At 38.9% G+C, this 25,963-nt stretch overlaps 1 protein-coding gene across 1 annotated transcript in view; it reads right to left on the reverse strand.

The window, feature by feature from the left end:
- Nucleotides 1-3,391: 3,391 nt before the first annotated feature.
- The window catches only part of cdkal1 (CDK5 regulatory subunit associated protein 1-like 1), a 123,834-nt gene continuing 101,262 nt past the window's right edge, over nt 3,392-25,963 (reverse strand). The window contains exons 13-15 of the mRNA XM_068758811.1: nt 16,826-16,909; nt 13,451-13,615; nt 3,392-4,929 (exon numbers count right to left, since the gene is read on the reverse strand). Coding sequence (XP_068614912.1) covers nt 4,771-4,929; nt 13,451-13,615; nt 16,826-16,909 — 408 coding nt within the window. The 3' untranslated portion in view covers nt 3,392-4,770. The remainder of the gene's footprint in view (nt 4,930-13,450; nt 13,616-16,825; nt 16,910-25,963) is intronic.

Below are 25,963 nucleotides of genomic sequence, written 5' to 3' on the forward strand. Positions count from 1 at the left end.
AATTTAGCACAATCAATACATCCAAACTGCATGTTTTTGGAGGTGGGAGGAAAACGGAGAACCACGCGGGCACGGGGAGAACGTTCGACCTCTGCAAAGATGGGACTCGAACCTTGTACCTTCTTTCTGTGAAGCAACAGTCCTACCCAATACGCCACCATGCCCCCCATCATTTACATGAGTCTCTTATATGGATACAGTGCATTCACTATGTCAGGTAGAATGTCATATGAACATTAATACTGCCAAAGACCGTAGACGACGTCTCACTTTTTCTTGTTCTTGTTAAAACTGTGGATGCATTCTTGCTCTTAGTTGAAAAATGGCTTATTATACCTGCTAAATGTGTTAAATTAATGTCATAAGCAAAGTTCCCAGTAACATGTTTGACACTTGTTAAATGTGACTTGTGAGGCTGCCGACAAACATCTCTACGTCACATGAGTGAATGAAAAGGGAACTTAAAGTAGTTCCAGAATCCTGACAGCTCCTCCGTGAACTTGACACCTTTCAGGAGTATGTTTTCCCTAGTTTTTGTAAAGATTGTGGGTAAATCACCTCTTTTCAGAATTATTAGACACATTTCAGACACATGAATGTGACAATTGATTTCCCTCAGTGTAAAGGGAATATCATGAGACACTAAAGTAAATATATATATTTTTTCATAGCTAACCAGATCACAATGTCCTCAAATCTAAACTGTCTCAAACCTAATAAGAACTTTTAACAATAAGAAATAATGTGGAGCTTCCATGTCTCTGTGTGGTTCTTAAAGAGCTTTCAAGAACAATGCTGCTGTCGAGCAAAGAAATATTGAATTTGGTCCCTCGTCCCACTGGTGAACACAAACACCCTTAACCGCTCAAAGTCAAAGATGTTTAAGCCCGTCAAACCACAGACTCACAAAAACATACACGCTAAAACTGAACTGGCAAGCCACCAAGGCACTCAATAGAGGCAATCTCTCTCACACACAGCAGGTTGTGAATTCCCAGTTTGCTCTGCAGTGACAATAGGGTGCAAGTCTGGCTGCATTTGTGTGTGTGTAGATAAAAACAACAGCCACGACTGAATTCAAGCACAAGGGCCACCAAACTACATGCTTGAATGAAGCTGGCACGGACGGGGACACACACACACACATACACACACAATTAGGAATTGATATGCTTGCCAAGTCGTTTCCCCTCTGTTCCAGAAGGAGCTGGAGTGTTTAGCAGTCCTCAGCCTATAGAAAGGGAGAGTAAGACAGAAAAGCACAGGGAAAGGAGGGAGGTGGACACAGAAAGCAGTAAAGCATGCTGGTCACCAAAATTGCAAAAAATAATTGGTCATGCCCATGTGGGCTTGAATTTGCATTAACCAATTGTACATAAGTGCAGTCGCAGGAAATTAGAGACTCAAATAGCAGGCCAACAGAAAGGTGCAAATATGTCAAATCCAAGTTGTTTGTATTCTGCTGCCTCGTCAATTTACAGTTCAAATATCTTTGTGTTTATAGCACTGTGTCAACATCACTGCCTGAATACAGTGATGGGTGGTTCTGCTGCCATTATATTAAAGTCACTTGCACAACCCAACAAAAAATATAATTACAAGATAAACAAAACTGTTTTTTTCTCTTTGTGTTAATTTCTCATAAAGGTATAACACAACTTGAAATATAAGATGTTATGAATCTTCTCACACACACACCTACACACACACACACACACACACACACACACATCCTCTGCAGTTAATGTAAATGCTGAAATACATGTGATTTGAATATTTGATCATATACAAGTAGATATTTTATAGGCACACATTTGCTGATGTATTTCAGGTCACAGTTAACAAACTTGCTAAAGGACAGCAGGTGAACTGAATGAGCTAAATTGGGCTTCACCTGGCAACCATCAACATTATAATCATGTCAAGATTCTCCTGCCACACTGCGTGAAAATAGGCCTACATAAAAAAACAACAGCAAAGCTCAACAGGAGAGGTAATAGCATAGATAACTATATATTTATCTGTCTGCATTTTCTTTGGTAGGTAAGGTAAACCGGAGCGGTCCCTGTGGTAGTACCGGTCGGTGCACTCGGGTGGTAACCCCCAAACTGAGAGTGGTTCAAGCAGATTCCAGGAAGGACACCTAACAGCAAATCAACCTTCTCCACTTCATTCAAACTTCTCACGCTCACGCTCACACACATATATATATGTATATATATATATATATATATATACACAAAATACTTAAATTAAATTACATCACACAAAAGATGAAAGACGACACAGATGGACATCTATTTTCAAACTTACTCGAGTTGTCTTCCACCCAAAGTTGCTTGTTTCTGCATCAAAAGAATGTCAAAGTATGGATGACAAATTGACAACAGCTGCAACTAAGACAAGAATTCAGAAACTCTTGCTTTTATTAGAAACAACTGAAGTGAATGATGCAAAGTGAATAATGATCTCCGTTACATGGCAGCCACCTCAATATTTCATCGTAAGTGATGATATCCCGAACATGAAGGGTGTCGTTGCATCCATATTTCATTGGAGAACAATGTATTCTAACTGACATACACACTGAGAAAATGTGCTTACAAAGCATCAAAAGAACTGTCACACATTATGGATGGCTGCAGAATAATATAGGGCACTGCTGGATGGATGTAACAAGCTTCATAGCTACACGCATCATTTGATCACATAATACAAAGCTGCTGTGTACGCCCATGTGTGAGACACGCTTCATTTGATCGGGTAATAAAAAACTCTGCTGCCACTGTGTGTGTGCAGGTTTTCTCGACATGCATCTTTGCTCGCATACAATATATACCATTGCAATGTACTATGTGTGCGTGCGCGTGTGAGACATGCACCAGCTTTAAGAATAACCCATCTCACGTGCTTGTGTCTGTGTGCGGATGTGTGACGATGCACGTAGATAATACGAAGGAAGTGTGTCTTTGGGCAGCCTAATAACAAGCTCTTCTGACTGAGAAAGCTACGGCTCATGTCACGCCTGAACCACACATCTACGTGCAGGTTTTCTGCTAAATTAAACATAAGAAGATACTGCAGACACTACATCAGAGCGCACAAGCATGTACACACACACACACACACACACACACACACACACACACAAACCTTTTGACAGACAAACAAGCTCACCAACAAGCAGAGATGCTTGTGACTAGATATATACACTGGGGATGTGCGTGCACACACATACCGACAGAAACATGTGCTAGTAATGCGAACCACAGATTAGGGAATGCATTATTAACCGCTGGAAATTTCAGAGCACACGTTGGGACTGTTGTATGTCAAAAGATGGAAAGATGGGTAAAATCCAAGCACCGTAAAGAGACACAGCTCTCTCACAGCAGTTAAAAAACTTATTTAATGGTACAAAATTAATTAGAACATAGCTTAATGAATCAGTTGATAAACACTTTGAATTTCACAAATGACAAATGGATTTTAGCCTTTAATAAATTTTTGATGTTCTGATGATACAAAGCAAGAAAAGCAATAACTTAACTTCATTCTGTCTAAACAATGAGTCACATGTCCACATACAGACGGAGTAGCTCTGGTACAGGGTCAGTTCACGTAAATTACACTAAAACACCTCCTTGTCATCTCCAGTAATGTCTCAACATATTAACATTGATTATCTTTGTCCACATCTGATCAAATTTAATAATATCGGTAATGTTCTTCCAATACTTTGAGATCTGAAAATGGAACTGTAATCATATTCACTGTATCGACATGAAAGAGAACAGGACATTACATAAATATCAAATCAATAATGTTAGGTGTGTGTCTGTAGTCCCAATGACTGTTCTGGTAAGTTATGTTCTATCAATTATGACATATGTTAAAAAATTAACTCCAGCTGACATTCATGCATGAAGCAAAAATATAGCAAAACAATAAAAAAAAAGGATTTGATTGAAAAATATTCTTCTTTTCTTTTTAATTGAATTTAAGTCTGCTGTATTTAAGGCTACATATTTAATGTTATTAAATAACTTCTCCTGAATAAAGTAACACATTCTGTATGTAAGCGTAATTTAACCCAACAAATGGAGGATGGATAACACTTTAACACAAAGTACAAGCTCACACATTAAAATATAAGCGATGAGCAATTATCATGGCTCTGTAACTCAGCAAGATGAATAGACTGACTACTTTCCTTATCTTCAGACTTTGTACAGGTACAGATGAATTGTGAGTAATTTGTGCGTGAAATAGATACAAAATTGAAAACCGTCATTTAAAACAATTGAGACTGTTTATTAACAGGCTACAGCCGTTAGTACAGAAACGACAGGGAATAGTATTTTCATGAAAAAAGCCTGTAAAATATTCAAATCCAACACAAATGTCACCCAAAATTTGCATTTGACATAGATCCTAATTAAAATATAGTATAACAAGGAAGTAATTTATAAGCAAACTGTCTTTACAAAAAGAGTTCACTATGGTCAGTGAGGATTTAATTCAGACTGCACTGAAAGAAAAACCAATTAAAAAGAGGGAAAACAAACTGAACCAAATTCCTTGAGAAATAATCCTTGACTGTGTTGGTGTCTTTCTTCTTTGTGTTTTCTTTGAAACTGAATGAGAGCATATTTGCTGGAATTCAAGGAGACTGTTTTATCACTGCATTCACCTGCTTCACACTTAATTCTACGGCTCCTATATTCTGGCACGATGCCGCTCTTCTTCCATGAGGTCGGGGTTGTTTTGTCAGAACAGTTTCTCTATGATGAAGGCCAATATGGCCGCTGCCAGAGCGAGCCCAATTCCTAGTGTCTTCAGTCCTTCCCTGTCCAGACTGTAAGAGCCCATCAGCAAAAAAGATGACTTCTCAGGAGCAGGGCCGTGGACTCCATTGGCTATCTGCCCCTGTTATGAGAAACACGCAGAAAGACGACAACATAGGATTAAGAATGATATGTCCTTTGCTTTATATCAACGTCAAATACAATACAACGTCCTGGAATATTTAAGGGAGACGTTGTTGGAAAGATATCCAACATCATCTCAAACTAAGAGGCAGGTGTTTATCAAAATGAGGATGAGTAGAGGAATGTTTCCCTCACTGATCGAACATGTCGGTGTTCATCCCTTCAAGGAGTCAATGGGTTAAATAGTTTTAAAGTGAGAATTGTAATATTTATCATGACATTATGTACTGTAAGCTTGATTTGTGCCAAATGTTTGTATTTTCGATATTCTTTATTGTTTTTCTTTTGAGTTCAAATAAATAAATAATAGATGGATAGAGCAATTTGGTTGTATACAAACACAGAGGAATGCCTACAATTAATAATTAGCCAATAATCTTCAGTTTAAATCAACTGGCCACGCTCACAAATCAAACGGCAAAGCTTGACATCACAGAGGCCGCCGAGCCAACAGATCAAGTGTCTGCAATCTGAGAGTTCTTCTCAGTCTTAATGTCTTGGACCATTAAGCAGACATCCATCCACCACTGCAGGCATGTGGCAATGAAAGACAGCGAGGGGAAGGGTGAATGAATGGAGCATGATAAAAAAAAAAAAAAACACCTCGAGACAGTTGGATGAAGAAAACATGTTTCTATTTTTCTCCTACGTAGCCAAATCAAGATTATATTTTGATGATTGGAAAATAAATAGCCATTCATTAAGCTGGTATATGTCATGGATCACCGGTGCTGATTAGTGCTACCAATAATTATGTACATTTAGAAATACATTCATTGTTTCCACATGATGTAAAGACCCACAGCAAGTTACTAAGTGGAGTTTCAGGGTTTTATCACCATCTTTCTTCTGTTTCATTTGGGAATTACAGAGCATCAGAAACAGAATTTCAAACCACTCTCAGTTTTGCGGTGATGCAACACGGAAAGTCTAATCGGACGTTCAATTTGAACCAAATGTAAAATCCCACTGAAGACTGATAACAGTCTGATTTCTCCATGAGAGCCTCTGTTCCCCCCATTGATCGCCACTCTCTTTCATTACACATACGTCTAAATCCAATCGCTGAGAATGGAGACCTGAGATGTAATTTAAAACTGATTGCAGTTCAGGATGTGGGTCTATTAAAGTGAGAATTAAATAAATGTAATTAAAGTCCAGTCGTCATGCCTGGAAAGTGTGGAAATGTAATCTTGGGGCAGTGCTTTTTTATGACAGCTGCTAAAGGCTTCATGACACAAAGTTAAATTATTCAGGAAGATTTAGAGTGATTGATCAACTTCTTCACAAAATAACCGTCAATTAATTTGACTAGGAATAATTGCAAGAGGCTTGATTTTTATATTTATATAAGTGACATAAGCCATTCTCGCTGTGATTCTTCATTCTCACAATGTCAAAAATTCTCATCAGGTCTTGTTCAATCGTCTGCAACTAAATAGTTCATATTGAAGAAGAAACAAGTTGGCATGGAAACACAGAGGACTTTTTCCTTTGAGTGTAGTTCCTGGTGCATTTGTGTGATGTGCGCTGGATGCAGAGGCCCTGCAGAGCACACAGGACTGAAACCTCCATTCAGCGCTGATAAAACAGCAGCTAATGTTGGATTTATAGAGCTCTCCAGAAGTTAGCCAGTCTGAGCTGGCTTGTCTAGATGGCCCTTTAGCTCATCGATCTGCTAATCAATGTAATTTTCATAATTTTGAAATAGCAGTCACAGTACTCGCAGTAATCAATGACATAACGTACTCGAGTCCGAGGAACCACATTTGTCTTTTCGAATCAGCCACCCTCCAACACAGCATTTTATTACATATCATATTTGCTGCTATTATGATTGCTCTTATTATTATTTTTTGTTTCCTTTTTAATAATAAACAGCTAGCAAAGGAATGGCATATTTTGTGGCATACAGACATCTGGATACATGCAAGGCATGCATTCATTCTGCATGTAACAGAGTCAGTGCATGCTTGCATGTACATAGCTGTGTGTATGAACAGCAACATAGCATTTGGTCGCATCCTCCCCGTCGTCCACATTACCGCTGATCCCCTGCTGTCATGGTTGTGAGCGCCTCCTTTCCACCCACTCTTCTCCTCAGCAGCGTCACTGAATGGTTTCGTCTGTTACCGTACACAATGGAGGACGGATACTATAACCAACTACACCTACATGACTCATTCAGGAGTCACTTACAGTAACTTCAGATGATAGGTGGAGGCAGAATCAGAAACAGAGTTCTGGCTGACGTGTCCACATTTGGTTAATGTTAGGATCATCTTTGTACTCCCTCATGGGGTAAATGATACGGTATTTTGTCGCTGTAAAACGATAAGGCTGTTTTGTTGCTCTCAGTCTTGTAAAATCCCGACCACAGAGCATGTGCTACTCCTAACCGAGCTTTTAAACTCGAATTATATGATCATAACAGAGATTTTAAACATTGGCTCGGTTGTGAGAAAATGAATAAACAGATAAGGAGAAAAGAAAACTGAACATCAGAGGCTGCCTGGATGGAAGCACAACGATTACAATAAAACTAAACTACCAATGCATTTCCTGTAGGCTTAGAGAACACTAAAGAACACCTAATGAACAGAGACAAAGATTGATGAAAGCAAAAATACTATATCTCTCTTCACTTACAGGCCAAGTATGCAGACTTCTTTTTTATCCACCTATTAATCTGTCTCTCTGTAGGTGTCTCCTAACAACAGGGTGCCAGAGGACAGACTGAATTATACAATCTAAAATGTATTACTAGTGCAGTAGGGAGGATGAGTGAAAATCCAAGTGCCAGTAGGGGCATTTTAGCACAGTGGGAGAAAATGAGAAGAGAGGAGGAAAGTTTGAAACTGGGGGGGAAAACCTAAGGAAGAAAGGGCCAGGAAAGAGGATGCTGAGTTCACCACCCGCTAAGTGGCTTGCTGTGTTTGTGAACATGACTGGAAGAGAGAGTATGAGAACAAAAGAGTGACAGCACGACACCTGAAGGCATGTGAAGGACAGTATCAAGCTCTCTGCTCACGGTTGTAGAGCAGAGTAAAATTATTATTAGAAATATTATTGTTTTAAAAACAATAAGATAGAGCTCCCCACTCTACATGACTGTGTAAAAATGGTCACAATGGAACACAATAAAAACCATTGAAGAAAAAAAAATATAGAAATAAATTGTATTTTGTAGTGTTTATCAACTGACAATTTAAATGTAAGTTTTACACCCACACACACAACGTAATCCAGTTATTTTACATGTAACGAGTTGTTTCTCTGCATTATGATGTCATACGTGGCAAAGACAGATTAAATAGTAATTAACCTTTGATCTTACATGGGCTCTGGCTATTGACTGACTGTTTGCTGCCATGTTTGGTCCCATGATACCCTTTCCCTCAATGCATTCCCCAGGCGTCTCAAATACATCTCTGTATCTTTAAAACCATTCTTCCAAATCCTCAGACTATTTTTTATTAACCAACCTACCTGGGTGTCTGGTGTGGCTTTCACCAACACATAATCGTACTCACACAAAGACACACACACTGACACTCACACCAAGCCACGAGAGCCAGAAAGGACAATAAACAGTGGTCACATTTCCCCCATGATCCTAACCAGCTGTCAGTGTCACTCTAGAGTGTAGACACACACTGACCAACAAGGTGGCATGTGCGTGTGTGTGTCTGTATTGTTTTGCTGTTTTTAACTTATGTACTTTCTGTAAAGTGACATTGAGTGTCTAGAAAAGCGCTATATAAATAAAATGCATTTTTATTATTATTATAATATAACAGGCCCTTTAGTCACGGATGATTTGACAACGTCACACTGACATTCACAATGAGCTGCATCGATCCTGCATCTATATATAAAACTACTAGAAATGAAAAGACCCTGACACTACAATGCCTTCCTTTGTTACCCTCACTGGTTCTTCAAGTATACAAAAAGAGCAGGTAACGTAATACAATTTGACATGCTAAGTGAAACGTTTAAAACAGCTACGCCTGCTGGTTTGAACGCAAAACAAATTGTTTGCTACTAGAGCAAACAATGCCAGGTAAAGGCTAAGCAAAACCCTTTTAACATTTAAATCTAAAGTTTAAAAAATCGATTTGAGAAGAGTAACTGTTTCCAGGCTAGAGAAGAAAGGCTCATCTTAGATTTGTATTATTTTCCTGAGCAATACAGATGACAACATGCGCGCGTTATACAACATCAAAGCAGCAGTCTGTAACAGTTGCATGTGAACACAGTCAGGAATTTGCCTGTGCAGTTAGTGTCTCATGTAGTTTACAGTGCGTACGTTTCTGAAACTCACACTGGGGAGGTCTATAATAATGTCTCTGTGTTTGTTTTATGTTAATGTATTGTGTGATCATTCACATGTAGACATTTCCTCATTTATACAGGTGAGTGTGTGTGTGTATGTTCACCATCATTCACATGGTGATCTGGATCATCATCAGAAGGCTATACATTGTTGTTGATATCTTTATACATCAACATTGCAAAGGAAAAGTGAATTGGAGTTGATATTATCATCTCATTAATATTAACAATATATATTTTAACTGATTTTTGAATCCGTAAATGGGGTTCTTAAAATTAAAATTGTATATTTTTTACGGACCTCATTCTGGATCAGATCCAGAAGACATTTAAAATAATGGTTCATATTAGACCCCTTTATGACTGTGATTTTTGATGAGTGAATTTAATGCATTTTATGAGGTATGATTTTTTTTTTAAAAAGCCTCCATTATAAGTAATGTTGTATCCAGGCAGGTATCCGGTTCACTCTCAAAATTTGATGGGATCTAAGTTAGACCAAGACCCATCGTCACATTTTTTTCCATTAAGATCCATCCAGCGGTTTTTCTGTAAACCTGGTAAATGCAATGTGATATCGCGACAATATCTGCAATCCGGATCTGATCCGGATGAAATCCGGTGGTAAGATAGAGCTCCCCACTCTACATGACTGTGTAAAAATGGTCACAATGGAACACAATAAAAACCATTGAAGAAAAAAATATATAGAAAAATGAGGAAGACAAAACAACCAGAAAGAAGACTGGGAAAATGTAAAATATCAGCAGCTAAAAAGAAAGAGAAAGAACATGAAATGTAATACTCCTTTGTCTTGTTACTCTCTCAAAATGTGGTTTAGGAGGGTCATTGTTTACTGCTCTTATTCCTCCATCTTTATACATCTCCCAGCTCTCTCATAGTTCTATTCTGTCTTTCATACCAGCCGTGAATTTGAATCTCGTGGAGGGAGCGTAGCTGTTTTCTTCTCTCGCTCTCCTCCTCCCTCTGTCTCCTTGAAAAATTGTGCTGTGAAAAGACCTGATTATTGGATGGCACTCAAGCAGCTTTTCTGTCTCCTGATCTCTCAGTCGACCTCGCTCTCGCTATTTTGTTCTTGTCTTATTTTTTGGCCTCTCTCGTATACACCCCTTTCCTTTTCTATAATTTCATCTCAGAATGAGGACTGGTGAAGCTACTCTATTTTTCTTTCCTTCGCCATGCTGTTGAGTGCCTTCTCTGCTTTTGTGTTCCACTAAATGACTCATTTCTGTCCTCCTATTTCTGTGGGTAGATCTGTGAATGAGGGCCTGACAGATGAGAGATGGAGCGAGACAAAGAGTCAGCAAAAGAAAGATCGAAAAGAGGAAGCGCGATCACCCATGTCAACAAAATCACATTTATCTCTTACTAAAAATGTGGTCTTGTTTCATGTAATGAAATGGGAAGAACCAAATTGCGTCAGTAGGTTTTTACTTTGAAAAACAACTGGAACATACTTGAGGAAAAACCGAATGTAGAATGATTGTCATCCATTCAGAATCCTGCATCCTGGTTTGGTTGTACTGCTTCAAAAACATGCTTTAAGAACACATCATCTGCAAGGGGCAACCCTTAGCAGAGTACTCTTAGGCTATACACAACCAGAGTACCATTAATTCACCACTCATGCATGCATCGATTCATCTACCCATGCGTCAGGTGTGTCCATCTCAGCTGTCCTCGCCCATCAACACAGGCTTTCACATGCAACTGCAATAAGAATTCTTCCATCTATCCAGGCATTGCCATGCACATCAGTATGGATGCTGGCCGGGGTGTAATCAGTCCTCTCTCTTCATCTCTGAAATGATAGGTCTCTCACTTTTTTCCTCTTTCCACACATGCACATTCACAGATATCGGCGGGTTCATCCGCCTATCCAATCAGTCACACATCTGCCACGCCTCAGTCTTTTCCTCTTGGCTGACAAACAAGAAAGCTCGGTCTCATCCATCTATCAATAACCCATCTATCGTGACCTCAGCACACAATCTCTCTCTTCCAGGTCCCTTATTATTCTGCTATTCTCTTGTGCTCTGTTAAAAGTCTGTAATTACACACTGTAGGACATGGATGTGAGTATCTACCCACCTTTCCCTAATCACTCATGCATCCTGCACACATGCCGCTCAGGGTGAGGCAGACTGACCAGAGGCTCACAGAAAAGACATGCTTTTCAAATACAGTACCCGTAGGATGCCAGATACCTGTATGTGTGTATGAATGATTGTGTTGTCTGATTATATGTTAGAGATAAAGTCTCTAACATTGTTTAAACAATTTAAAATATGCAAATGACCCTATCATTATATGTGCAAATTAAAAACTATAGTAGGTCAGGATTGTACTGAGTTCCAGATATTGTTGTGTTTTTGAGCCATTGTGTTACTTATCTATTAGCAATGTGATCCAGTGATGCTCTGCTGTTATTAAAAGCCGACCACATAGGTCACAAAGATTTCATTCTACATCACCAGCAGCATCTCTGGAGATCACTCAATTTAACAATATGTTAATTGTCAGAGACAAGCGTTAATGAACGCTTGCAAAATCCAGATAGAAAACTGTAATACAACACACAGTGATCACAATCCCAATAACAAGACAAGTGTGTAAAAATAGCATAAAGAGTGTAGCATGTTGTGAGTTTGAGTCTCAGTGCATGTGTTACTAAAGGAAACACTGAATGTGGAGGCCTGGTTGTTTTGGAAAAGAGAAACAGAATAAAAGCTCAAAGAGTGATGGGAAGAGGAAGTTTGGCGGTTGAGCTGCCGACTTTAGGACGCAGTGAGTTTGACAAGGTCTGGTCCTCATTGCTAAACTTTTCATGACTAAGTGATGTGTGGCTTGACTTGGTGTGAAACCTTACACTTTCCTTTAGTTTTAGCTCATTCTCTGACATCCCTTTCACTCTTGTTCTTTGCTCTTCATCAATATCCCCTTTCTTTCTCACGTCTCTTGTCTGGTACTTCCATCCCCTCCCCTCCCCGTCTGGCAGTAAAGGCTGATGGAGTGTGAAATTAGAAAGTGTATCATATTCTGCTCTGTGCCTCCATGTCCTGATCTATAAGCTACAGCTAGTCAGAGTGAAAAATAACATGCAGTGAAACAGATACATTAACATGGTGCTAGCGTGTGCTTGTGTGTGCGTACATCTATGGCTGTGTGTGTGTGACGAAAAGGAACACAGAGGACAGTTTAGCCAGCCGCGGCTTATCTTAAATTGCTTATCTCATGCCTGATACACTGATGCTTTTCTAGGCACTGCAGAGGCGAGAAAGGATTGAAAATGTGGAAAGATGTAAGCAGGCACGCACACACAAACAGACATACAGTTTATTCATTTACTGAATGAACAAAATTTGAACAAACACAACAACTAGAATTATAAAGATACAGAATACTAGACAGAACACATGTATCGGGAATATGTGCACACCTGGTACCCAGACGTATATGTCGAAAACTGATTTAATTCATCGCTGATAAATACAGACCACTGAAATCTTTGATAGTTTTATCAAAGCAAAATTACTGAATATTATTTGAGAGAAGAACCAATGATGTAAAAACATAATTGGTTGTTAAACTACTTCCAAAGTCATGTGACCCCTAAATCCCAAACACAAGAGACAGTTGTTAAAGTCATGTTCTGTTACTAGATGTACTTAAACAATATGCATACATTAACAATACTAATGACACCTACTTTGAATGGACGGCAATGACTTGGGAAGTGAGGTTAAAAATATACTATTTATAATGCAGTGTATTTTGTTCTTGTGAAACGGTCTAAGAAAATGTTCTTAGACATATATTGCTGCCACTCTAGTTAAGATTACAGTATTTTCTGGGCTATTTCTTATTCTATAGATCAACTTAACTACAAATCAAATCATAATATAATTACTGCTTGTGGTGTGTTTTATTTCAACGTTTATCCATGAAGTAATCCATGTGTTTTTATCCATAGATTTGATCATCTCTCTCACTTTGCTTACTGTACTACTCACTTTGAAATACAGCACTTTAGCAATCGATTGGGTAAAACACTTTATGCGGTTATCGATGTATAGGTGTGGATAAGTATGAGTGTTTACCAGGATCAGGCCAGAAACCTCTCCTTTCTGAAGTGGTGCAACTATGGAGGGCGTGAACGGCTTGCTGTCCTGGACCGGTCGGCCTTTCAGGAAGTGTTTTCCGGCGTCGTAGATGTCCACCTCAATCATCTTTCCTTTAAACTCTGTCCTCTTCGGTACCAGCACCTGCAAGTCAGGAGCATATCACAAATGTCGTCACTGCAAATTTGAAAAAGAACCACCATACAGAACGCAGCCATCTTCTTCTTCATCTGCCCTTGTAACAAACAGCTCTCAAAGGCAGTTGACTAACAGTGCTCGGAACATCTTAATCATGTATGTTTATGAAAATTTTACTTGTTTATTTTATTTTATTTTATTTTTCATTGACTTTATGCCTAATGTTTGATGCTCAAATAAATAAAATAAAAATAAACATGACTAGTGATCACATTTTAGTGACCAGTAAGATAAATCCAGAATCTGACTGTATTGCACCTGCAAACGTGGACTGAGATCACAATCATACCTAACCCTTTGAAAGTTTACACCACTGACATTAATCAAGTAATAAAATAATTGCTATTCAAATCTGGTTTAGCGAATAACCAAACATGAAAAATGACAAGAAAAATAAGTAGGACAGACTATTTCAGTTCAACTTATGGAAGCTCTCAAGGTCAAAAACTATGGCAACAGCTCTGAAATACTGTCTACCAGAGGGGTAAGATGGTTTGTCTTATTATTTCTCCATGGCAACCATAAATCTGAGCTGATCACAGCAGGAGGGAAGAGCAAACAAAGAATTATAACTACAGCTTAGTGTGAAATGGAATTTCTTCTTAATAACCTTCCCTTAAAAATACAGATCATGTGCAAATGCGCTTATGAAATTATTTCACTGTGTGGAGTCCTCATTTTCTTCCTTTGTTCAGTTCTTCATTGCAAATTCAATGAAATATGAGTGATGCTGTAATTATTGAGGGGATTTAAAATGGTTCACTAGTTAACTAAACATCCAACGATATATATTATTTTTACAAAAGTAGAATGGAGGAAAGCATAAGAACAGAATTATCTGACACTGTACTGACATTGTCCTCAGAAAACAATCATTGCAATGCTAAAAATATAACATGCAATAACTTTTTGGCCAATTTCCACCACCGGATTATTGGACCATCTGGCGGTTCAATATCTTGGTCAATTTCATTTTAGCAGTGCTGTTTGCTGACTCAGATTACATGGTGGTCTGTGTAACGGTTACACAACTCTGTAGGCTTAAGCCACTGACCCGGCAGAAGCATAGCAAGAGAACTGGTGGAGGGAAAGTTACTGCTGTGATGGCAGGAGTAAGCCTGCCTCAGCGTTAATCCGCCAGTCTTTAGCCAGGTGGGAGAAAATGATAGGAGATGGAGAACACCTGTCTAATCAACACACCTGCTGCTCGACACTCTGACCACTGTGTGTGTGTGTGTGCGTGTCAGAGAAGCAAACTAGGATGGAAGTGGAGAGTTAATGTGGCAGAGCTGTGGGCGAGCTGGGTAAGGGTGTGTGTAAGGTCATTCGAAGCCCATTACAGGGTGATTACATGATGAAAGAGCTTGTCCGTTTTCTTCAGAAACCCCACCTCCTGCTTCCTCTCTCAGCCACACACCCCCACACACAGGTGGGTTGGGTGCCTATTATATCCGTCAGGATAGATATCCATCTGATGGTGTAAAAGTGGAACGAGACCATTTGTTCACACTCACATCTCTCTCTACCTTATTCCCAGCTTCCCTCCAATGACCCCCCTCTCCATCTCATTCTGTCCTTTTCTTCTTTCTGTTCACTTCTTTCCTGACCTCTCAATATTTTTCTCCACATTTCGTCATCCACTATTTCTCCCTCACCAATGTTCTCTATGCTTTGGTGATGTTTACATTATAGAAACAAATGTATACTGCAATCTTGGAGTAATCATATAATGACACAACCTTTACGCTAAGTCTGAAGTATTTAATGTGTAATGTTTATATTTCACCTTGAAGTACAGGAGAAGTTACAATGCGGATAATAATGAGATCTTTCTCTTCATGGAGTTAATTAAAGACATAAAAAATAAGGTTGGGGAGGGGGGGGGGGACATCAAACATCTCAACACAACTGATGCACAACACATATGGCTGCAAAGGCAAGTGCATGAAGGAGCGTGCACTTATACAACACACATGAACCGAGTGACTTAAGCCAATAGCCTGCAGAAGGAGGTGCAGAGGAGAAGGAAGGGAGGGGAGGAACGGAAGGTGGAAGGGAGGAAAAATTATTACCATGCCCTGCCCCCTCCCTGCTAATAAAAAGCATAACTTCAAACATGTTTCTGATGATGCTTAAAGGAGGAGGACATTGATTTATTTGAAGATGTTTTAAAGTGAATTTTTCACAGGTTGGGAGAGGGTCTTTGAAGCCATGCAGATGTCTGCTCATGTGTATGAAATGGAATGTTCATGTCTTTAGGGCTGACCTTAATGTTAGTACAGTGAAAAGTAGAAATGCTGCTGCTATCAGCCACCAAATGCTCTCCTAACCACCGCAAGGCCTGCGTGCCTATTTGTGAGTTTGTGTGATACTATAGCTAACCTACTTTAGTCAATACAAGCTTAAGCCTGACACCTGCAGTAAGTACTCTACGAGCATGCAGAGTGAGGCTTCTGATCTTATTTAGTAAGTGTGAAAATGAAAAGTTGGATCATTCACAACCTTTTAAATATATAATTTGGATTATGGATATAGCAACAGCAGAAACCAATCTATAAAAGCCATCTTAATTATACATTAGATACATGATATGGAATGAATGTATTTAAAAAATGCACCATTCCTATTTTAGCCCAATTTGAGAAACAATTTGCTTTATTTTAAATCAGCATCTACCTACATAGACAAGGTTTTGCAACACTATTCGGATTCATGTTAGCATTCTTCAGTCTGAAAACAATTTAGAGACACAGGCAAGATGGCTTCATACAACCGATCCCAAATAATCAATACCCTTATAAATTAACCCACCTTGACATCATCATCAATGTCATAGTGGGAACAACATGATCATAAAGGGGTCATTGGCATGTTGGATGTATGGCAGTCTACCAGAACAATCACAAAGTGAATACCAGTATTCACTACACCACAATAGTGAGTCCACACCAGTGGCCAGAGGTACAACATCACTCGTGTCCTGGTTAGCACAATATAATGAAGCTTCTTTTTAAGGTAGTTATTATAAATAGAGACGAGACAACTTGAACTATTAACACAAAAATGTACGCACAATTTATTAACACAAAAATGTAAATGTGTGCATGCAATGTGGATAATGCACCTGACATTATTATATTCTAATAATTATCTTACCTGTTCATAGAACTTGTTGTGAGCCACATAGTACTGAGCATCAAATGACTCTTCTGTCACCAGCACATGTTGCCTTCCCCCTACCTAAACACAGAGTGAGAGAAAGACAGGACAATAAGAAAGGGTGCTCAACAAATATCAACCACACACAAGGTCATTGGCTTAAAATCAGTATTCAATGCAGCATTTGAGCAAATGGTTTTCATCTGGAGCTGCAACCATCTGCACAGCCCAGAGAAACCATCGCTAGGCATAGCAATCATTAATATCCTCCGTCTCAATGTCCTATGTTCTTCTACACCCCTGCATATTTTTCTAATTTTAAAGAAATATCAAAAATTTTATATTTTCATGCTATTTATAGGAGTGTAACTATTCTTGCCAGCAAAAAGGAAACATTCTGTTCCCCCACGGGCCAGCACCTGGTGAATGTGGTGAGGAAAAGCTGCCTTATAACAGGAAAAAACCTCAAAGAGAACCTGCATGGACAGTGAGAGAGAGAGAGCGGGAGAGAGAGAGCGGGAGAGAGAAAAGAGAGAAAGAAAAAAAGAGAGAAAGAGAAAAAGAGAGAGAGAGAGAAAGATAAAGAGAGAGTGGAAGGGTGGAAGTCTTAAGCTTTCATATTTTTTCCTTGTTTTCTGTCAGTGCATTTCACAATTTAATTACAATCTCAAGGTTTCCCAAGCCACTTCAGCTTTAGCAACTCGACTGAGAGGATCATAAGTACTATTCATCCTCTGGGCCTAAAAAATAAATAACGATTTACAGGATACAATGCAAATTCTAACAGAAAAAATGCCTATTCAGAACATCAGAAAATTAAATACTACAACAAGGCCTCCAGATAAAGAAATGGCATTTGAGACATAATAGAAAATAAATTACATGTTGAAAATACGTCAAAGTAGTAGAAAGATTAGTACAGAATAAGAACTTCTAACTGAATTGAATAACTTTTCACATTTGTCGCCAAATGACTAAAATTTGACTGCTTTAAGGCTGGATCCTGACACTCTAAAGCATTTCCTGAACCAACTTGATTGATCCAAAGTTAATTTAGAGTGCATTTAGTCCATAGATATCTGCTATGCCTTGGTGCTTTATAACACATGCAAATGATCAATTCATGCAACATAAAATCTATACCAGGGGTCACCAACGCGGTGCTGGCGAGGACCTTGTGAGGTGCCCGCGAGCCATGGTTTCTCAAGAGTTTGTATAAAATAAAAGACTTCCGAACAAGTCAAATCTGTCTCCTACATTGTTAAAACGTTGTTAATAATTAGTGTGAGTAATCATTAAACATGATCAGTGTAATTGCATAGATGAATATCATTAATGATTAATGGTACATTGAGAAAATGTTTTATTTCAGAAGTGTGTATCAAACTGGTAGCCCAAATCGGTGCCCAGAAAGTAGCCCTCGGCTTCAAAAAAGGTTGGTGACCCCTGGTCTATACCACAGCCAGCAATTCAGAAAATATCAGCAACATATAGTTGCATTGGTGGGAACAGAGTGTCCTGTAGGCTCAGTGGCCTCTACTCGCATTTCAACTTCTGCACTGTAAAAACTGTGTTGACTGATGGTTTCCTGAGTAATGTGTCAAAGCCTTAGAAGTTGTGGCATTGACACATTGCTCAGGGTGTTTTCATTTTCTTTGTGGAAAATATTTTTTTTTTGTTTCCATTCCTCTCTTGTCTCTGTGAATTTTCTTTGTTCTTCATACTTCTTTTCCTTCTTTTCATCCTTTTCTCATTTCTATTTTTCGGCTGGTTTAATAGGGCGTGTGCACGTGTGTTCTTACCCAGACAGTGCATGTACAGGCATGCTGATAGACTTAAAATGAGACTGCTTAAATCAATGTTTCCGGAAAAAGGGTGGAAAATATCCTTTCAACACTATCACTGCAAGGTGAACATATTATTTTGACATTCCCTTTGATCCTTTACTGTCAAGAGATGACCCCACTAAAAAGTACATGAAAAAGCATTACAATAGAGAGAACTGCATCAACATTTGATCATTTTGTTCATCATCGGCTGTCGAATAGAAAATATAATTATTAAATTACTACTACTTTTGAATCGCTATATATATACATGCGGTGTGGCTACTTATGAATTTTACTCTCTAATCAACACCTAAACAATCAGACAGGATTTGTGAATCCTGTCTGAATCCAGATACGAGAATCTGGATTCAGAACATGACATAACGGCAGACATGCATGATTGTGTATAGTTGTCGCTTACATCACAGCCTCTCACAATACACACCAAATCCAATATAGATTTGTGGGCTCATATATTTATGATACACCATTATTACCCTATTGCAAATAGTTTTCATTTAATTGTCTGTGCTTATCATTCAACATTCAGAAATGTTCAGATATCTGTTTGGCCTAAGATATAATGCTTTCAGAAGTGTATTGATACCGCTTCAGGTTTCCTTTTGAATATGTATGAGGAGGAAATCAGTGCTCTGGCAGCCAGCAGACTGACTCACCTTGCCTATACAAAAGAAAGGAAAGTCATGTGTTTACATCTGATACGACTGGCTCCGACAATCTATGTTTCCAACATTAATTTTGAATTGTTGGTGACCACTTCAAAGCATGATAGAAGGAATACTATAATCAAGAATACCTCCTGAGGTCTGGCTGATAAAAAAAGTTTAAAGATTAGAGAATACTAGGCCCTGAAAAATGAACTACCAGTGCACATTATGAAGTAACGGCTTAGACATTTCAGTGGTGAGTTAATTAAGGTAAGCGTTTGCCGAAAGAAGTGCTTCAGCTTTAACCACACTCCTGCCAGTAAGACACGTGGATTATACAGGCAAGCAGTACTCTTTGAAAGCACTTACATTTGAACAGTTCAGACAGTACATTAGGGGTGTGCAACAAACTCTAAAATCCTCCACGATGTCACCTACTGGTTTGTAGACCAGACAATCACCATGACGGGACCCAGAGAAGAGCCCCATGACAAACTCTGACACCAACAAACCAACATTTACACACAGTTGCTGCTGCGACCAGCAGAGTCATCCACTACTGGAAATAGCAAAACTGGCATTTAGTTTTCAGACGACTATCTAAACAATCATATTTTTCCTACCACTTGAAACATGTCTCAAATATTACCTAAACAATGAAGACTTCCATGAATGTTTTAGCTAAAACACATTGATCTCGAGTTTTCTTCTTCATGCAATTTTGAAGCAATCAGGGTTTAGCAACAAATCAATGACTCAGCTCTAATCTGTGTGAAATGTCATGCTGATAGTCATGAATTGGGAAACTTGTGCATGTTTATAAATGTGATTGCCTGTGTTTGTTTGTGTGTGTGTGTGTGTGTGTGTGTGTGTGTGTGAGAGAGAGAGAGAGAGAGAGAGATGGCAAGACAGCAAATAAGAAAGAGCAAAGGGATGAAGAAGGATAGTTTGGGCAGGACCTCTGATATTATACCTCTGAATTCTACCTTTGATAGCATGAAAAAAAAGACTTGCAGAGACAGACCTAGTGATTTTAACATGCCGCAAATATCGGCAAAAACAAAACAACATGAAAACCAACAAAGAAAGACACAAAGCTCCACACGCACACAGACTCGACACACCTCTATACCAAACCTCTTTAAACTAGTTCAATAGCAATTACCCTGATCTCCCTGCACTCAATACACACTGGGCTGAGGTCCTGCTGGTGGTGTGTGTGTGTGTGCGCCTTGAGGCTACTTAGCGTACAGCTCTCATAGGTTCCACCTCCACAGTGAATCATGAGAGGGTTTTGCCAGAACAGAATGCTCTGCACCTGCATCGAATCAACAATACCCTCCAGCCTCTGCAGCCTCCTCATAGTTGAGTAAAACACAAACGCACACGCACACACACAGGCACAAAACACACACACAAAAACAGAAATGACTGCACTTCAATAATAGTGTGCTGCCATTTCCATGAATGTAAAAATACAGTCTTAAACAGACTTCACTACATGACAGTAAGTAGTTGTTAAAACATATTTTGGTATCTTTCAGAGAATTAACTCATTGAGTGCCAGGCATTTTCAACTCAGCTATATATGCTGAGTGCCCTAGTTTTTGCGCATTTTTCCCGATTTTGCATTGCCCGAATGAAAGATTGAAGTCTCTTCTTTCATCAGAAAAAAAAGTGTGTTCCTACCATTTTTCGTTCCAGAGTTATTGGCCATTGAAGAGAGGCAGATTTCAACATCAGGGTTGGCAGTGAATGTTTGGGTTTCAAAAACTGTCTTTAGACATGAATGACACTCAAAAAGTTAATAATAGAGATCGCTTAAATTCCATTGGAAAAACTATCGAAGGAAAATGTATATTCCAGCAGCATCGGTTATCAGCACAAAGTGTCAATAGCACACAAACAATTAAAATATAAATAAACATAGGATATCCAGTGAATAAATAGTATGTAGATGTATATGTATGTAATGGAACTCAATATCAATAAAATTAACAAAAGACTGTTTGATAATTTTGTCATGACATGTCACAAAAATCAGGAATTTGACGGTCCGAACATTGGAAGAAATAATTGTGATGATGAAACTATACTAATGCTGGTCAAGCAACAGTTTTTATTTTGTGTTTTTTTATTTTGACAGATGTTCTGTCTTCAGCAGCCAATCTGATAGCCAATTCTAAAATAACCTCACACAGTCACATTCATAAGGAGGTCAAGTACAGGAAAACAGAGCCAGGAGTATGAGCACCATTACAGATGATTGTGAACTTATAACTCTAACATATGTATGCCTGTTGATCCATTACATCTGTAACAATAAAGACCAAGTTTAACACTGAATACAAAAAGGAATGGAAGCAAAATGTGTTTTGTTCCTCCTTGACGATGGACTCAAACTGCATATAAGTACACACCACACAACATTCTGAATCTTGCCACACAAATAGAAATTGTCCAAACAAAGACAATGCGCTGTACACACTTGATTACCTCATCGAGTCCAGTCTGCCACCAGGGTGACAGATGTAGCGTGTCAGAGAGGGCAGACAGACGTCTTCCTCTCTCTCTATCACGCACGCACGCACACACACACGCACACCCCCACACACAGCCGACAGTGGCCTGCAGGCTGATTACTGTCTCAGATGCTGGAATGAATCACATCGAAACACAAACATGATGAAAACACAGAATGAAAGCAGAAAACCCAGTTTCTTAAAATACATGATATCGCACACAAACATAATCCAACATACATTAAACAGGTCTCAAACATCAGTTTATAAAATGACAAGATATGAACTCTGTTGATATACTGGACATGAATTGAATATCATTCTATGGACGTAAGACTGAATATGATTGGGGGGATTACACATCTCACCTCTGCACAGATCATTGGACTTTCTGTGGCCGAACCCAGTTGAGAATGTGGCTATGTGCTGCTAACCACTGAGAGTATTCCCTTCCTCTGCAGCAATGATTATAAGGGACATTACATCCACAGCCGCAGTTAAATGTATAAACATATCAAAACCTTATTTATTTGCTTACTGAGATGCCTGTTTGACAGTGTATGTGTGTCCAAACCCTTAGCATTACATTGCATGTGTCTCAAAATGTATGTGTTGGCAACTGCAGCCTCAATCAGAGCTCAGCTGTGATTGTCAGGTTGATTGTCAGTTATGTCCCTGTGGGGCTAGATGCCTTTGTGTGCATGTGTTTGTGTGTGAAAGCAAGCGAAAACAACAGCAAGATTGTGTGTTTGTGTGTGTAATGCACCCATCTATACATCCACATTAATCTATAATTGCAGCTCAAACTAATGCCCTGGCAATAGCAGTATGATTATGATTATCACTGGAGGCCACACCGGAAAACACAACAAATCAAACATGCATAGACAGCCCTATCTAGCAAACATGGCATTGGTGTTCAAGGCTAGCCCTCCAGCTGTCCATTTAAAATGAGAGAAATGTATGTATGCATTATGATAAGGGAGGAAAAGCATGAGCTGCAAGGACATCCTGGTGGCTCTGTGCTATAAGATGAGGCTCAAATACCTCGAATGCCGAACTGGGTTAAAAGCTGGCACACACCCGCTGACGATATCGCTGTCTCCTTGCTTCATATTTAGTCTGAATTGTATGCAATTGTGCAAATTTATATAAAAACGGGTCATAGATGGGATGGGAAAGTTGATCAAAAACTGATTAGATCCAGAGAACTGTGTACGCTACCATGGAAAACACACAAAAACAGCAAGTCTAAAGAGACATGAGACATGAACGGTTTTTCCAATATGAAAAAAAGATAGTGGTGTATCTGCAAATAAATGTAAAGAAGAGAGTGGGTGTGAATATATATATGTCCTCATTAAAATGCAAAAAGCCTTCTATGCATCATGTGTGTTCAGCTGTTGCTGTTTTCTATTTTACACACTGTAATGGTAAAAGAGGAGTTATTTAGATGTACACGTTTCAGGTGGACATGGATCCTAAATATGGACAGTCAGTGAACTGTACAGTAGGAGTATGAATGACATAAAAATATGAATCAATGTATCAGAATGGAATTTTATATAAAATATAAACCAAAATTAATTTATATATTTAAAATGCATGAAAGTATATAAAATACAGCCAGACTTTGAATATATATTCAAAACTAGAAGAGGCAGGAGGGAAGTTTGAAGGAAGAAAAGCCACTGTAATGTGCAGAGTCGAATTAGCTTCTCATCCTTGAGAACAAAAGATGTACACAGATTGCAGATTTGAGAATGTCTAAATTATATTACAAATATAGGTAAATATTCTTCATTATCTAATTCCCTAAAAAAAACAAATCTGTATGTAGGAAAGCAGTTTAAATCACTGTGATTTTTTATGGTCATTCAAATCTAGAAGATCTCCTCCAGTACGATTTAGGGAAACTGCCATAATCAGTCAAGCAAGAAAAAGCAATCAACAGCATTATTTCACGGAATCATTTCATTCAAGCCAACCCCTCTTTCACTCCATAAATGAAAACATTAGAACAAGAATCATTTAAATATTGAAAAAAGTAAAAGAAAAAATCTAAACAGACAAGTCAAAATCCTCATTAGTGAAAGTCAAATTGGCTTCAGCGAGATGAGACTTGAATGAGAAAATGGCTCACAAAGTGGGCAATATTTGCACTTCAATGGTGTTGATTGAGTTATGGCAGGGGCAATTGAGTCCAGATCTCTCTCTCTCTCTCTCACACACACACACACACTTAATGAACATTAATCAGAGGGAGCAGGTAGTAATCAGACGGTGCATAAAGAGTCTAGCCTGCTAACATGCAGCTGTGCAATTCAAAGCAACAATCATCACAGGCAGACAGACACACAAAAGCACAGTCCCTTTGCAGTCATGCAAGAAACTAAAGTAGCTAAAATCAAGACCAAACCGACTTTGTTCTCCTTTTAAATCACTTCAAACAAGCGTGCTTAGTATGTCAATTGATGGTTATGATGAAATAATTATTCAAGGTATATATACCTTGAGTATACATATTAATATGCATGTAAATGGAGATTTATATGGTGCGTAGGAACAGATTACTCTAGCTTCCATATTTCTTATGGGAAATATAGTTTCGGTTTTCGAACAGTATTACGGAACGAATTATGTTCCACTGTATCGATATTCCACTGAGAACATTGATTTGCTGTGGCGACCCCTGACGGGACAAGGCGAAAGTACAGTAGTAGTATTAGTAATCGGGGTTCCACTGTATCTGCCACCATAATAAAGAATTAAAACCAGAAAAGAAAACATAGTTCTGCAATTATCTAACCCCGATTACTGCATAATTATATAAACTCAACTAATGGGACAAATGACAAAACCTCTGAATATTTCCCAAATATAGTGTTGGCATGTAGTTATGGTTCAGGGGAGGGGCCCTCCATGTCCACCCCTCTCCTCTGTTCTCTACCATCCTAACATGTTCTCTGTCAACCTCCGTTGTGCATCTGTACCTCTTTTCTTCTGCAGTTTTGTCACAAAGTTATGGAGAGACAGACACATTCTTATAACCCCGGTAAGTTTTCTCACTCTTTGCCTGGGTGTGCAGTGTGTAAGAGGACAGGAAAAATTGGCTGCAATGACTGGGCAGCATAGGAATAAATAACAATACAATTCTGTATGTTTTCCACTTCCTCCCAGATGGTCTGGTTCACTCGATTTTGTGCGAGCCTCTGTACAGAAATTAAGTTGCTAAGAGGGTATGACAAGTCTCTATGTTGGCAATGCTCTATGTGTGAGCGTGTGTGTTCCGTGGGATAGCTGGCAATGGGAATTTTCCACAAAATACACAGATGCATATGTGAATGGAAGTGGTGCGTGTTGATGATGCGGGGCGTATTTGGCAGGCTGTCAGTTGGCACAAATGTACAGCCAATCTAATGTCTTGAAATTGATTTTGTTATGAATTGACAAACTTTGTACATTTCTAAGTGTACAAAATTCTGAATGTGACTATACATGTGCACATAAATGTTTTTAAGTCTGTGCCATCTGACTTTTTGTGACATCGCCTCTCTGAATGTTTTCGAATTTCATTTGCATAGAACGTCTCTCTCTGTCTCTAATTCTTCTGTCCCTCTTTCTGTCTCAGTCTGCAGGTCATTCTGTCCATGGCCCTGCACAACCTGGACCTGTGACTGTCCAAACAGCTAACCTTCATTTCTAACATGAGGATTTATTTTCAGTTTTAGTATTTCTTGTATAGCAGCTCTCGAATCAGCAGTTTGCTCAGCAGCTTCCTCCACATATTATAAACTACAGGATACATTGTTAATGCATTCTGTTCCATTCTGTCTTTTTGTCGTTCTCTCTATAGATCTCTCTCCCTCTCTGTCATTGGATCAGCCTTTCTACCTCTCTCTCTCTCTCTCTTTCTCTCTCTCTATGTCTTTCTCAACCCAACTGGTCAAGACAGATGGCCGCCCACTACGAGTCTTAGGTTCTGTTCAAGGGAAGTTTTTCCTTGCCTCTGTTGCCAAAGTGCTTGCTCTTGTGTGATAAGTTGAGTTACATCTTTCACTGCAAGTCTTTCCCTGCTTCACCTGTAAAGTGCCTTGAGATAACTTTCTTTTATGA

Source organism: Brachionichthys hirsutus, chromosome 3, assembly GCF_040956055.1.
Source record: "Brachionichthys hirsutus isolate HB-005 chromosome 3, CSIRO-AGI_Bhir_v1, whole genome shotgun sequence".
In the NCBI taxonomy this organism is placed as follows: domain Eukaryota; kingdom Metazoa; phylum Chordata; class Actinopteri; order Lophiiformes; family Brachionichthyidae; genus Brachionichthys; species Brachionichthys hirsutus.